Source organism: Aquarana catesbeiana, linkage group LG02 (genome assembly GCF_042186555.1).
Source record: "Aquarana catesbeiana isolate 2022-GZ linkage group LG02, ASM4218655v1, whole genome shotgun sequence".
In the NCBI taxonomy this organism is placed as follows: domain Eukaryota; kingdom Metazoa; phylum Chordata; class Amphibia; order Anura; family Ranidae; genus Aquarana; species Aquarana catesbeiana.
In genome coordinates this window covers 237,380,940-237,395,775 of record NC_133325.1, presented here as the reverse complement: position 1 = coordinate 237,395,775, position 14,836 = coordinate 237,380,940, and the positions used below count along the sequence as shown (strand labels likewise).

Genomic DNA, 14,836 nt, shown 5'->3' with positions numbered 1-14,836 from the left:
AGAATTTCTGTACAAGGAATGATTGGTGGATTATCTGTTTGTTAGTATAGTGCTTTGGACAGCCGATTCTGACAGCTCGGACAAAGAAAAACAAAGGTGTAAGCTAGAAATTTTTGATCGTATGTGAACACAATGTCTGATTTTCGCTCCTCCCCTAAGCTACTGAAAACAGGCTTTTGTTAACAAAACACTTCCAGACCCCCCCCCCCCATGCACATCATTTGCCTAAGCGAAATAAGTGCACTTTGCCCGCTGTGCCTCCTAGGATATGCATATTACATATCCCAGGAGGCATTAGCTTGCATTGAGAACAGAGGAGGGGGTGGACCTAGTGGTGGTGATGTCATCGGGAAGCTGGTGGCTTCCTGATGACGCCACGCATGAAGATGATGGCGCGGGACAGAGCATGGGGCAAAAGGGAGGAGGATCTCAGCAGCACAACGCTGGATCCAGTGGGTGGGTGAGTATGTTATCTGTGCAGGACCCGCAACAAGGTAAGCAGGGGATAAGAGGGAAAAAAAATGAGGGGGAGGGTTGGGGTAAGGGACCGCTTTAATACCATTGTCGGTTACATCACAATACGCACCTTCATGGAAAATCGGACAATTGTTCACCTGATTTTCTCATAGTGTGTACCCCACTTAAATCATTAATTACAATTCAGATTTTCTGCAGTGAATACTGTATATATAAAGGTGAATACAAAAATGTTATCTGCCACTTTGCAAACCAAGTCACTCATCACTAGTAATTAACTCTACAGCATGACAGGAGCTCTGCATCAAAATCAAATGCAATCCACTAGCACTGGTAGACAGCTCTGCATAAATAATCATGTGGATAAGAGAGACAGAGCCAGTAGGGAAAATAAGTTATCATGCATATGGACACAAGGCAGCATGACCTTTAAGTATATCCATTGTCGGACACATATAAAGCCAGGTGATTTAATTTAACTGTCTCAGTGAATAAAGTGTCTGACTAAATTAGCCCTGAATAAGTGACTTAAAGAGTGGGGGGGGGGGGGGCATACTGAATACACAAACTTCAAAAAGGGAAGGTTTCTATGAATAATATTTACTCAGCCATTAAAATGAACATTAAATGCACATACCAGTATGTGTTCTCAGGTGAGCTTTCAAATGGGATGACTTTGTATACACTTTTGTGCAGCCTGGAATAAGAAAACAAAAGAAGTGCATGGTGAATACAATAAAAACCGGTAATTTATTTTCTAAAGTCAAAAGTAAAAAAAAAAAAAAAAATGTCAATAGGTTTCTAAAATACAGAACAGACCTCACTGGTTGCCAGTAAACAGGCGTAAAAAACTGCACAGTCTATAGAAATGTATCACACTTTCAGTAAAACATTCCTGCACTGCCCCGAATAGAAAGACCCACTGCCTTCATTAACCTTACAACAGATGGAGTTTGTCAGGATGTGTGTGTATATATATTTATTCGTATTATGCCGACTTATTTATCAGAGTTATTCCTAGGCACACGGATTCATCTGCATTCTTGCATTCTAAAAATACCTGGGAAGCTTCCAGTACAGCACAGTTTATCGTTACTTGGCCAGAGCCAAAAGGAAAGTAGGGATTGTTACATTGAAATTTACTGCATTCTTTCCATAGTCTATTAAATTCATTGTCATTTTTCAGATTCGCAATACTATGTCACAGAGCTTTCTCTCTTTATTAGCCTGCCTGAATGGAGCCAATGAAACAAGCATGATTCATTAATTAACGTTTAATGTCAGCAATAGAAAAGCTATAGGATATCTCTAACTGATCTTTCTTAGATTGCTATAAAAATAGAATAACATGGCCATAAAGGTAAATAGGAATTGTTTGTTTTTATGCCATAACTGTTTTTTCCCCTATAAAGAAAGCATCATTCAGTCTATATTCTGTGACCCATCTCTGAACTCATGATAAAAAACAATATGATATTATATGAACATTTTCATTGACTTTAGTGTCCAAAAATTGTGGACTCTGGTCCCTTCATCTCCATACATTGTGAAAGTAGCAGATGGACCAATAGTTTGCATCAAAACGGCTTCTACATCTGGAAGAGATTCTGTTCCCTAAGATACCACTTCAAATTTTTTGCTCTTATGGAACATAATTTGACCGTAGCTTTGTATTTGTTCAAAGATTATGTTTATGCTTACAACTAGAATGAAATATTAATGTATTAACGTTTAAATTAAAAATGTATGAAAGAGAACTGTATTTCCATTTGACTAGAATTGAGTATACAATTGAGTATACAACTACACAGCTAAACCAGGTTTACTGCTGCTTCTATAAAATGAAACTAAAGCTGTTAAATCGAATAGCTATTTACATGGCTCAGTAAGATATAGTTTTACATCATACAAAACCTCTTGAACAGAAAATCAAAAGTTACAGGATACAAAGGATTTTATGCGATTTTGTGAACACCTATAAAATGTACACTATCTCAAGACAGACATTAGACCTTCCTTAGTACCAGATTTATGGAACAATTCTACTTCCTTGCACTCTGGGCCCTACTTTCATTGTGGCTTAGAAACAGGGGTTTAAATGGCTGGGTAGTGGTTAATGCTTATGAGGGGTTTTCCAACTAACCATTTATCCTAAGATAAAAAGCCCCCAACTTTACCTTATCCAAAAGACCCACCTTTACCATTAACCAAGAAACCCACCTTTACTTTACACAAGAGACCCACCTTTACCCTTAACCAAGAAGCCCAACATTACTTTACACAAGAGACCTGCCTTTACCCTTACCCAGGAAACCCACCTTTACTTTACCCAAGAGATCTACTTTTACCTTACTCAAGAAACCCACCTTTATTTCACTCAAGAGATTAACCTTTACCCTACCCAATAAACCCACCTTTACTTTACCCAAGAGATCCACCGTTATCCTACCCAAGAAACGCACCTTTACCTTACCCAAAAGATCCACCTTTACCCCTTACCAAGAAACCCACCTTTAATTTACCCAAGAGATTCACCTTTGCCTTACCCAAGAAACCCACCTTTACTGTATCCAAGAAACTCAACTTTACTTTATCCATGAGACCCACCTTTACTCAAAATACCCACATTTTACCTTCCAGAACTTTGTTGTTGATCGCAATCTACAGTGGTAATTAATGTTTACATGATGACAAGTGTAAATCCCTTTAAATCAATACATTGTTCAAGAAATGCCCCCTCACACATCAGCTGTGTAAGCAGCTACATTATAGCTATTATGGCCTATACCAAGTCCAGATTCAGAGCAATGACAAACATGATTTGGGCCATGACACACCCTTGGCTTTTGCAGTAGAACGAGGAGGATTTGTATGCAGAATTTGATTTTAGTATATACATATCTACTTAATGTTACACACAGTATTCTATATTTTTGAAGCAAAATTAACCCCAGCCTGCTAGTGTAATGCACATAAGTGTCAGCATAGTGAGCCTTAGCGCTGGCTGTATGCATATATGTATCAGCCTGCTCCAATGTTCTGTGATGAAAGTGTGCTCTCAGCAAAGTGACCAAGCTGTCACCAACAGCTCCCTATCAACGTTTATGATCAGGAGCCAGTGAGCGGGGCTCCCAATCATGTGGCCCCTGTGACAGTCAAACCACAGTGATCACATGGTTAAGAAGCCCACCTCTACTTCCTTTCTTTCAGAACCCCTTATAGGGGTAGTGGAAGCCAGTGCAAGAGGGTGAAAGTATATTTAAACTCAATCACTAAAATTTCATATAATGTAAATTTAAAAGTCATTTTCAATATTTTTAAATCTGCAAATATTAGAATAATACCGTGTTATCCTGCCATGAAGGTCCTTGTCCAGGCACTTCCTGTTGTTGGGTGACAACTCTCTGCCCTGTCTCCCATTTGTGCTCTTGTGTTGTCACCCTGTCACAAGGGGTTCCAAATACAAGCAACTTTTTCAACACACATTACACAGGCATGGTCCACTGTTGTCACCATCAGGAAATGACATGCACCCATTGCATATAGACAGGAAGTGGCTGCTAAGAGTTTGCCACATATCATCAGCACTGGGATGCAGCAAAGGATGAAAAAAGTAAAATTAAATGTTTTATTTTAAAGATATGGCACATGTTAATGACACACAGTGCTTTAGCAAACTAAATGTCATTCAGATAGAGTCTACACCTAATTTGAATACCTGTTCTTTTCACTGATTTGATTGTACACAAGCATGCACTATTAATATTAATCATAGTGTAGTAATATTATTTACTTTATCGCTTGCCTATCATTTTTACTCTTAAACCTGCTTTTCTCCTATGCCCCCGACTCTGGTCTTCTGTAAGGCCACACCCTGAAACTTCTGTATTATGAGAGGATTATTAGGCTTGAAGAAGATTGACAGGAGGACTTTGGCAGGAAATAAGGGGATTATTTGGCAGACATAAGAAATTATGACACTTCAGACTAACGAAGCAGGACCTCCAAAACACCTCTGAAGGTAAATACATCAGACAATAAGTACAAAATATTTTCACTTGTTTACCTGGACTGATGAACAACAAAGCCCAAACCATGCTGGTGTTATCACACCTCCAGTATTGTATTTCCAGGTGTGAATAAAGGACTCTGATCTGCATAATATGTTGTGTGGTAATAACACTTCTCTTCCATTTTCCCAATAATCATCTCCCTACTTGAAATTCAGGTAACCACTGAGATCTAGCAGCTGGGTGACATCGATCAAACATGACAGCAGTTACATAGTTACATAGTAGGTGAGGTTGAAAAAAGACACAAGTCCATCAAGTCCAACCTATGTGTATGATTGTATGTCAGTATTACAATGTATATCCCTGTTTGTTGTGGTCGTTCAGGTGCTTATCTGATAGTTTTTTGAAACTATCGATGCTCCCCGCTGAGACCACCGCCTGTGGAAGGGAATTCCACATCCTTGCCGCTCTTACAGTAAAGAACCCTCTACGTAGTTTAAGGTTAAACCTCTTCTCTTCTCATTTTAATGAGTGGCCACGTGTCTTGTTAAACTTCCTTCCGCAAAAAAGTTTTATCCCTATTGTGGGGTCACCAGTACAGTATTTATAAATCGAAATCATATCCCCTCTCAAGCGTCTCTTCTCCAGTTCAGTGCTCGCAACCTTTCCTCATAACTAATATCCTCCAGACCCTTTATTAGCTTAGTTGCCCTTCTTTGGACTCGCTCCAGTACATCCTTCCTGAGGACTGGTGCTCAGAACTGGACAGCATACTCCAGGTGCGGCGGACCAGAGTCTTGTAGAGCGGGAGAATTATAATTTTATCTCTGGAGTTGATGCCCTTTTTAATGCATGCCAATATTCTGTTTGCTTTATTAGCAGCAGCTTGGCATCGCATGCCATTGCTGAGCCTATCATCTACAAGGACCCCCAGGTCCTTTTCCATCCTAGATTCCCCCAGAGGTTCTCCCCCCAGTGTATAGATTGCATTCATATTTTTGCCACTCAAATGCATTATTTTACATTTTTCTACATTAAACCTCATTTGCCACATAGTTGCCCACCCCATTAATTTGTTCAGATCTTTTTTGCAAGGTTTCCACATCCTGCGGAGAAGTTATTGCCCTGCTTAGCTTAGTATTGTCCGCAAATACAGAGATTGAACTGTTTACCCCATCCTCCAGGTCGTTTATGAACAAAATAAATAGGATTGGTCCCAGCACAGAACCCTGGGGGACCCCCATTACCCACCTCTGACCATTCCGAGTACTCCCCATTTATCACCACCTTCTGAACTCGTCCTTGTAGCCAGTTTTCAATGCATGTACTCACCCTATGGTCCATGCCAATGGACCTTATTTTGTACAGTAAAAATGTATGGGGAACTGTGTCAAATGCTTTTGCAAAATCCAGATACACCACGTCTACAGGCCTTCCTTTATCTAGATGGCAACTCACCTCCTCATAGAAGGTTAAAAGGTTGGTTTGGCAAGAACGATTCTTCATGAATCCATGCTGATTACTGCTAATGATACCGTTCTCGTTACTAAAATCTTGTATATAGTCCCATATCATCCCCTCCAAGAGCTTGAGTACTATTGATGTTAGGCTAACTGGTCTGTAATTCCCAGGGATGTATTTTGGGTCCTTTTTAAATATTGGTGCTACATTGGCTTTTCTCCAATCATCTGGTACCATTCCAGTCAGTAGAGTGTCAGTAAAGATTAGGAACAATGGTCTGGCAATTACTTGACTGAGTTCCCTAAGTACCCTCGGATGCAAGCCATCTGGTCCCGGTGATTTATTAATGTTAAGTTTCCCAAGTCTAATTTTAATTCTGTCCTCTGTTAACCATGGAGGTGCTTCCTGTGATGTGTCATAAGGATAAACACTGCAGTTTTGGTTACTGAAGCCCCCCGATTCCTTCGTGAAGACTGAGAAGAATAAATGTAATACCTTTGTCATCTCCGCATCCTTTGTAACCAGATGTCCTTCCTCACTCTTTATGGGGCCAATACGGTCTGTTCTCCCTTTTTTTACTATTTACATACTTAAAGAATTTCTTGGGATTGTTTTTACTCTCCTCTGCTATGTGTCTTTCGCGTTCTATCTTAGCCGCCCTAATTGCACCCTTACATTTCTTGTTGCATTCTTTATAAAGTCTGAATGCCGATGATGATCCCTCAACCTTGTATTTTTTGAAGGCCTTCTCCTTTTTTTATATGCATTTTTACATTGGAGTTAAGCCATCCAGGACTTTTGTTCGCTCTTTTAAATTTATTACCCAATGGGATGCATTGGCTAATGCCCTTATTTAATATGCTCTTAAAGCAAACCCATCTCTTCTCCGAGTGCTTTGTTCCTAAGATTTTATCCCAATTCATGCCTTCTAACAAGGTTCATAGTTTAGGGAAGTTGGCTCTTTTGAAATTCAGTGTCTTTGTAGTCCCCTTATGTTTCCTGTCTGAGTGATTTATACTGAGGCCAGTTGACCTGTGATCACTGTTTCCTAAATTGGCCCGTATTTCCACATCCATGATCAGGTCTGTATTTCTGGTAATCAGTAGATCCAGTAACGCTTTATTTCTAGTTGGTGCAGCTACCATCTGAACCATGAAATTGTTCTGCAAGACATTTTGTAACTGGCGAGCCTTAGACGAATGCGTGGTTTCCTCCATCCAGTCTATGTCTGGATAATTAAAATCCGCCATTATGATAACACTTCCCATCCTTGCTGCTAATCCAACTTGTGATAGGAGATCCATCTCCCCCTCCTCCCTCAGGTTAGGGGGCCTATAGCATACGCCCAGTATTACTTTCCCCTTAGCTTCATCCCTTTGGAGCTCTACCTATAGGGATTCCACCTCCTCCCTAGCTCCCTTAGTGATGCCATCTCTCACATTCACCTGTACATTATTCTTGATATATAGGCATACCATAACCCTATTAGTGTCATCTCACTGTACATATATATGTCCTAAATAGTATCAAGCCATGGCCAGACATTGCTTATGCCAGGGTACAGTGGGGTCTGAGGACACAGTTAAAGCAGATGTGAACCCTAAATGAATGACATTTAGTTTGCTAAAGCATTGTGTATTGTAAAAACTGACATAGTTATTCTATAATAAAATACCATTTTCTCCTTATTTTCATCTTTTGTTGCATCACAGTTCCCACAGCCACATCTATCCTGGCTGCATGAAATTTCTGATTCCAGCGAGTTTTTTGATGGTGACAGTGCAATGTGCATTCACACAGCCATTGTTGTCTCCATCAGAAGCCTGTGTGATAGGATAGCAACACAGGAACACAACTGGGAGACAGTTAAAGAGAGTTGTCACCTAAAAAAAAAGTACCTGCACAAAGACCTTCGCATAATAAACAGGCATTTTTTTATGATAATTAGAGTCAGAAATATGGAAACCACTTTTATAACTACAATAACACATTTAGAGATTAGACAAAAGTTCTAGTGACTAGGTTTACGTGAACTCCTGACAGACTGCCAAGAGTGGGGTGCCTACATGTGCACTTCACTTAAAAAAAAACTGTGTGCAGGCAGCTTTTCACTGCAGAAGAGACATGCTATCTCTCTTCTGAAATAAAAAAACATGCTCGTCTGTTCACAGTCTTCTATTAAATGTACACTGAGATGCGTATGCACGGCTCAGCATACATTCTCGGCACGGTGACTATGTGCTGGGATGAATGAGTCTTGTGCGCATGTGCGGGAGTCATGGCATCCTCAAGAGGCCAAAAACCCAACACCTGGAAGAAGCCTGAGGAAAAGATGTTAGCAGCTGGCAAGGCTTCCAGCAGTTACATTGCTGGAGGTCAGTATTTTGCAGACTGTAGTTCCAGTTTAATGAAGAACTAAACCCTCCAATGCTTTACAGCCAAGGATGGTGCCATCTTAGCCTCTAGATTGACTGTTGACATTCTGCTACACAGCTATGTCTCCATCCCTTGGCAGGCTTGAAAGTTCACTTGAGACCTAACTAAAGCACACTAGCAACTGTGACATGAAATGTAGTTGTTTTGAGAAACAGCTAAAGCAAAACTCCAGGAATTAAACTAAATCTGTCCTGGGTCATGCTAAATTGCAAAGGTTAAATGTTCATTTAGTTTAGGAGTGCAGAAATGAGGTGTAATACCTTCCCTACTCCTGTCTCTGGCATGTTCCTTCAATCCATTGCCACGGCCTCCCTATGGTGCTCTCATCTGCAGTTGCATGCTGGTCTTTTGCAAGTACAATGCAATCTTATTAGCCCTGCATTGTACATGATGATGTAGAAAGACCGACCACAGACTGAAGCTTTAATGTGAAAGAGAACAGGGCTAGAACCTGTCAGACTGAGGCATAGATTAAGTATTACACCTTATACCTCCATCCCTAGTCTAAACTAGCATTCAACTATTCCAGTGCACAATTAAATGTTCTTGCAGGGTTGGGTATCGGTGGCACTGAAAGGGTACATTTTGTCTAATTTCCTAAATTCATCTTTAAATCAGTGAGTTTATTTCCGTTTTAATGTAACAACCTCAGTTAAGGTACTAAAGGCTAGCTCTTCAGAGATCCTATGGTATACTATAGCATTGCAGGGTGTGTCCCCAAATCCCTTCCACAACTTGGTCTTTTTTTATAGGAAGGACTGCACAGTGTAAAATTAAGTGAAGATCATCTTCAACAAAAATATAGTTTTAAAACCAATTCTACAACAATAAAATTTTGAAAAGGTTCCAATATCAAAATATTTTTTTTTTACCTGAAGTGAAATGATAAATTCAACCGTGAAGCTGTCATCTTCTCTTGCTGCTCCCAATCAGTGATGAGCTCCAGCATGTTAGGACAAGGATTCAAACCAACGTGTGCAAGTTTATTGGGTAGCTGTCACCTGTATGGGCCAATCATCTGCAGCTGGTGCAATCCTCACTCTGCAGCCTTGTGTATACACGCCCCTTGTATATGTGGGGCTGTGGCATGGCAATGCTCAGCTGCAGAAGACTGTACAGATGACAACTTCCTTGTGGGCATGGATCCTGGTCCAAACTCACCCAAGCTCATCACTACTCCCAAGGTGCTAATCAGACAATGAAGTCTATGAGGAAAGCAAGTTCAGACGCAAGTGCAAAGTGAAATGTGAGAGCCAATAAAGGGCTTATGCACATAGCCATATCTGGCTGCATAGCATAAATTCAGGTGTGTCTCCCTGCCAGGGAGCCCAAATGTGCTGTGTACAGTCGCCTTTGGAAGTCAATGGCTGTGCATGGCTATGCACCTGACATGGCCCTATTCATGAGCCCCAAGGAGGCAAAGGTTTAATTTTACCCATCTGATACCAGAAATGAAATGAATAGTTTAGAGAAGAATTCTTTTCTCATAGTGTGTAGATAACATACAACAGTCTCATATTATCTTAGTATGTTGTAAACTACAAGCTCCATCTTACCGGGATAATCACAATAGTGAATTCGTCTTTTCTCCAAGTCTGGATTGTTTCTGCGGTTGTAGCGAACAGACTGGATGGTTGCAGGTGACATTTGAACTGGAGTAGTTAAGGCGGGATTGTGTATGGCCATTTTGGAAGCAATGGTGGCTGCGTAAGAAGGTGGTGGATTTAAGCTCTGGAGCAGTTCTGCTTGCCGATCTGGGCTACCAGGTTCTGAGCTGGGAGGGGAAGGTGGAAAGTAGGTCCCTTCTTGCTGTTGCATGAACTGCCCATGCATATTATAGGAACATTGGGGAATGCCCTGAAATGTCTTCATTGCAGTCTGTGTTACAGGGGTGGGGAGTGTGTTGAATCCTCCAGTTAGTTCTGTAGACAAGGAAGCATTGCTCATAGTGTCCATCACCCCTGTCTGATTTGTGGAACTCAGGTCCATATCTGACGAACTCAACAATTGATACAGCTGACCGTGCTGGTGGTTGATGGGGATCTGGATTTCTGGCGATGGCATCTCTTGTTTGATGTAAATGTTATTTAGATCTGTGTTCTGGTGGTTGCTGAAGATGCTGTTAAATTCTGGAAGAGGCTGAGTGGCCACTTGTTCGCTCTGCTGGCTGAAAGGAGGTTCCGTCTTAATGTGGGTGACTGTAGGCCTCTGAGCCTTGTACAAGTTTGTTCTGAGATGAGTGATGTCCGGGAGGAAAACGTTCATGTTGATACTGTAAGGCAGTCCATCGCTGTCACTGAAGAACTGATCAATACCCGATGCACTGTCCCGCCTGTATTTCTTCTGCTCTTGGATCATGCAAACTGAAGCTGCGTGAGGTGAAAGATACTTATCCATTTCGTATCTAGTCTGCAGATGAAAGAAGAACATCAATTATTTACATGTACTGAAAATTAAAATAACATGCTGCATGCCAATTATATTCCACTTATAATAAGCAAATGTTGTCACAGGTATAACTGATCCACGCCTTTCTTTTTTCTCAGGACACATCCCATTGGGACAATTTGAAAATATAAAAAAAAAAAAAAAAACGGCAAGCTGGATAGACCCCAGCTAATTTTTGTTTGGAGGAGCTATCTAGAAAAACTGGGGTACTGTACATGGCAGCCGTCACGAAATGACAGTCAAACATTACTTTCCCTTTTCTCCCAGGGCATAAGAAATAAAATAAAAGTAACATATATGAAGTATAAAGTAAAGGATAAATAAGATGGGCAGTACAGTGGTTGGTATTTCTGCCTTGTAACACTGAGGTCCCTATATTTGAATCCCAGTGAGGACACCAACTGCATGGAGTTTGCATGTCCTGCCTGTGCTTGTGTGGGTTTCTTCCAACACTCCAAGGACATCCTGGTAGGTATTTTGGCCCTAGTGTGTGCGTATATGAGATAGAGACTTTAGATTGTAACCTCCCTAAGGGCAGGGGCTGATGTGACTGTACACTGTAAATGTAAATTGACGGTGCTATATAAATACTTGAAATAAATAAATATTTTGAAAAAAAGGATATATGACCTGCGTATTGTGCATCCTTTCTTTATCCCTTTCAATAAAAGTTGAATGATAAAAAAAGGATATCATTTTGGCCACAGAACTCTCCAGACTGATAGTAATGACATTGTTTGGCCACCCCCGGTCCAGCATGACCCACTTAGTTCTCAAAAAAACAATACTAATTGTGTAAGGTGAAGAAGTAATCAATGCCTGTGCAGTATATATATATATATATATATATATATATATATATATATATATATATATATATATATATATATAATCTGTGTCCAGATACATATCAAGCAGATCTGCCGATCACAAGTGGTGCATTGTAGGCCGTGGGTGGCTGCAGGCTGATATTACCAGTACAGTCATCAGAAAAACATTTATCATGTACTCTTCAATGGACAAATGCTACATTCCCCCTTGCACTGTAAAATCTGTCATTCCTAATCCCCTCAGCATTCTCCAAAATGAATCAGCTGACAAATGGAAAACAAGTGTAAGAATTCACTGGGAATCAGCATGGAGGGGGAAGACGTCTCTGCCCAAAAAACAAAACACCCGCAGCTCCTGTTTGAAAGCGCTCAACAGAAGGGAGTTACACAGCATGGTGTGGAGTCAGAGCATGCAGATTTCATAATGATAGGAAGACACACTGTATGGGCAACGCCAGTTATACTTCTCCTATATCTCACTGCTATATCATGAGAAAGGGGAGAGGGGGGGGTGATAGAACGAGGGGGGGGGGGGGGGTAGAGAGAAAGAGATATGGAGAGGGGAGGTAGAGACAGCGAGAATGGGGGGGGGGATAGAGAGAGGGGGCAGGGAGAAAGAGGGAGACAGAGAAAGAGAGAAGGGGAAAGAAAGAGAAAGAGGGAAAGAAAAGGAAAGAGGAACAGAAAGAAAGAGAGGGAAAGAAAGAGAAAGAGAAAGAAGGAAAGAAAAAGAAAGAGGAAAAAAAGAGAAAAAGAGGGAAAGAAAGAGAAAGAGGCAAAGAAAGGCTTCATGCACACTGGACATTTTGCCATCTCTCCTAGGCTCCTTTCCTCCTGGTCGCAGTGTTTTGGCAGAAAAAAAGACACTTGACGCTTGTAAGCGCATTGATGTGAAATAATTTCATTGGACAGAAAAATAATTTATCCTGGCCACTGAAATGAATTAACACTCAAGGGCTAAAAATGTACCTAGCATTAATGTGTGTTTACTGCGTCAAGTGTTTTTTTTTTTCTGGCAAAATGGTGCTGGCCCTCAATGCAATGGATGTGGGTTTTTTTCTGCTTGTAAATGCCATGTGTGCATGGACACATAAGATAACATGTAGGGGCATTTACAGGCAGAAAAAAAATGTCAGATGCCCCTAACAACCATGTTAAAAATGTCCAGCGTGCATAAGACCAACAAAAGAGAGAAAGAAAGAATGAGAGGGAGAGAGAAAGAGAAAGAGAGAGGGGGGCAGAGAAAGAAAGAATGTAACAATAATAATAATACTAATAAAAAGAGAGAATGTAACAATTATAATAATAACACACACATACCCCTTGCATAGGTAATAAATGGGCACACGCATACAATATATATACACACGTGGGAATGTTCGCCCTGTATTCTTCTTCTATTATCCCCCGGTGTGTGATGTGTACAGGAGACCCCCCCCCCATTACACACAGTCCGGGCACAGGGCGCACACTTTGCGGTCAGTGTGGATTTAGCACGGCCAGCTGTTGTGTGTGTGTGGGGGGGGGATAGGCGGCCAGTTGCTCCCCGTGCAGTGTAACGGGATGAGTATGGGGTGATCGCTCCATGTCACCTATATGATAATACAGGAGATCGGTGCACAGGAGATCAGTATAGAGGAGTTCGGTGCACAGGAGATCCGTATAGAGGAGATCGGTGCACAGGAGATTGGTGTATAGGAGATCGGTGCACAGGGGATCCGTATAAAGGAGATCGGTGTATAGGGGTCGGTGTACAGGGGATCAGTATAGAGGAGATCGGTGGAAAGGAGATCGGTGCACAGGGGATCAGTATAGAGGAGATCAGTGTATAGGAGATCGGTATACAGGGGATCAGTATAGAGATCGGTGCACAGGAGATCGGTGTACAGGGTATCAGTGTATAGGAGATCGGTGTACAGGAGATCGGTGTACAGGAGATCGGGGTATAAGAGATCGGTGTACAGGAGATCGGTGTATATGAGATCGGTGTACAGGAGATCGGTGTACAGGAGATCGGTGTACAGGAGATCGGTGTACAGGAGATCGGTGTATAGGAGATCGGTGTACAGGAGATCGGTGTATAGGAGATAAGTGTATAAGAGATCGGTGTACAGGAGATCGGTGTATAGGAGATCGGTGTACAGGAGATCGGTGTATAGGAGATAAGTGTATAAGAGATCGGTGTACAGGAGATCGGTGTGCATGAGATCGGGGTATAGGAGATCGGGGTATAGGAGATCGGTGTACAGGAGATCGGTGTATAGGAGATCGGTGTACAGGAGATCGGTGTACAGGATATCGGTGTGCATGAGATCGGGGTATAGGAGATCGGGGTATAGGAGATCGGTGTACAGGAGATCGGTGTGCATGAGATGGGTGTAGAAGGGAGGAGGTCGGGCTGTGCACCTGATGCCCAGGCTCTGTCCCTTACCTGTGCCATGTCCTCGGGTAATAGCCGGGAACTCTTGTGCATGTCCTCTGGGAAGATCGCTCCCCCGGAGGAGGGATCCCCTCTATTGGGCGGTTGCCCCCCATTCCCAAGCACAGGTTTGAGTTGTGTGAAGACCGGTTCGTCCAGGCGCCCCATCCTGCTACTCATGGTCAGCACCGTGGTGGCCATCGTGTGTTGTGTGCAGCTAGTCCAGCAGAGTTGGAGGAGGGCGAGACCGCCGCGGGCCGGGAGAAGAAGCGATAGAACAGTGTGGAGCGGGCTGGTGTCAGTGGATCGGTGATGCTACCTGTACAGGGTGTGTGTGTGCCACTTTATTCCGGGGCCGGACACAGGGAGGGGCTTCCATACCACCCCGGCCAATCCGCTGCGAGTGGAGGGGCGGCGCTGTGTGGGTGTGAGGTGGATGGGGAGGGTGGAGGGCGCCAATGGACCCGGGATCCCTTGAACTGACAGCACAGGATACAGGGAGGATTATTATTATTATCAGCTGTACACATGGAGGACACAACACATACCTCATATAAGGAGGAGAGACAACACCACATTATACACAGTGAGAGCAATTTACAGCTGGCTACAGTAACCAATCAATTTCGAGCTTCAGCGTGTTTAGTTAAGCATTGAAAATGAAAACTAGAAGCTGATTGGATGCAATATACAGCTGCCTCAAACTCTAACTGTTCCTCGGACAATAGACACATAGGAGGACACAGAGCTGC

At 42.2% G+C, this 14,836-nt stretch overlaps 1 protein-coding gene across 1 annotated transcript in view; it reads right to left on the bottom strand.

The window, feature by feature from the left end:
* Positions 1 to 14,428, bottom strand: part of KLF5 (KLF transcription factor 5) — a 32,662-nt gene extending 18,234 nt beyond the window's left edge. The window contains exons 1-3 of the mRNA XM_073614258.1: positions 14,097 to 14,428; positions 9,944 to 10,796; positions 1,115 to 1,174 (exon numbers count right to left, since the gene is read on the bottom strand). Of these exons, the coding sequence (XP_073470359.1) occupies positions 1,115 to 1,174; positions 9,944 to 10,796; positions 14,097 to 14,285 (1,102 nt within the window). The 5' untranslated portion in view covers positions 14,286 to 14,428. The remainder of the gene's footprint in view (positions 1 to 1,114; positions 1,175 to 9,943; positions 10,797 to 14,096) is intronic.
* Positions 14,429 to 14,836: the final 408 nt, after the last annotated feature.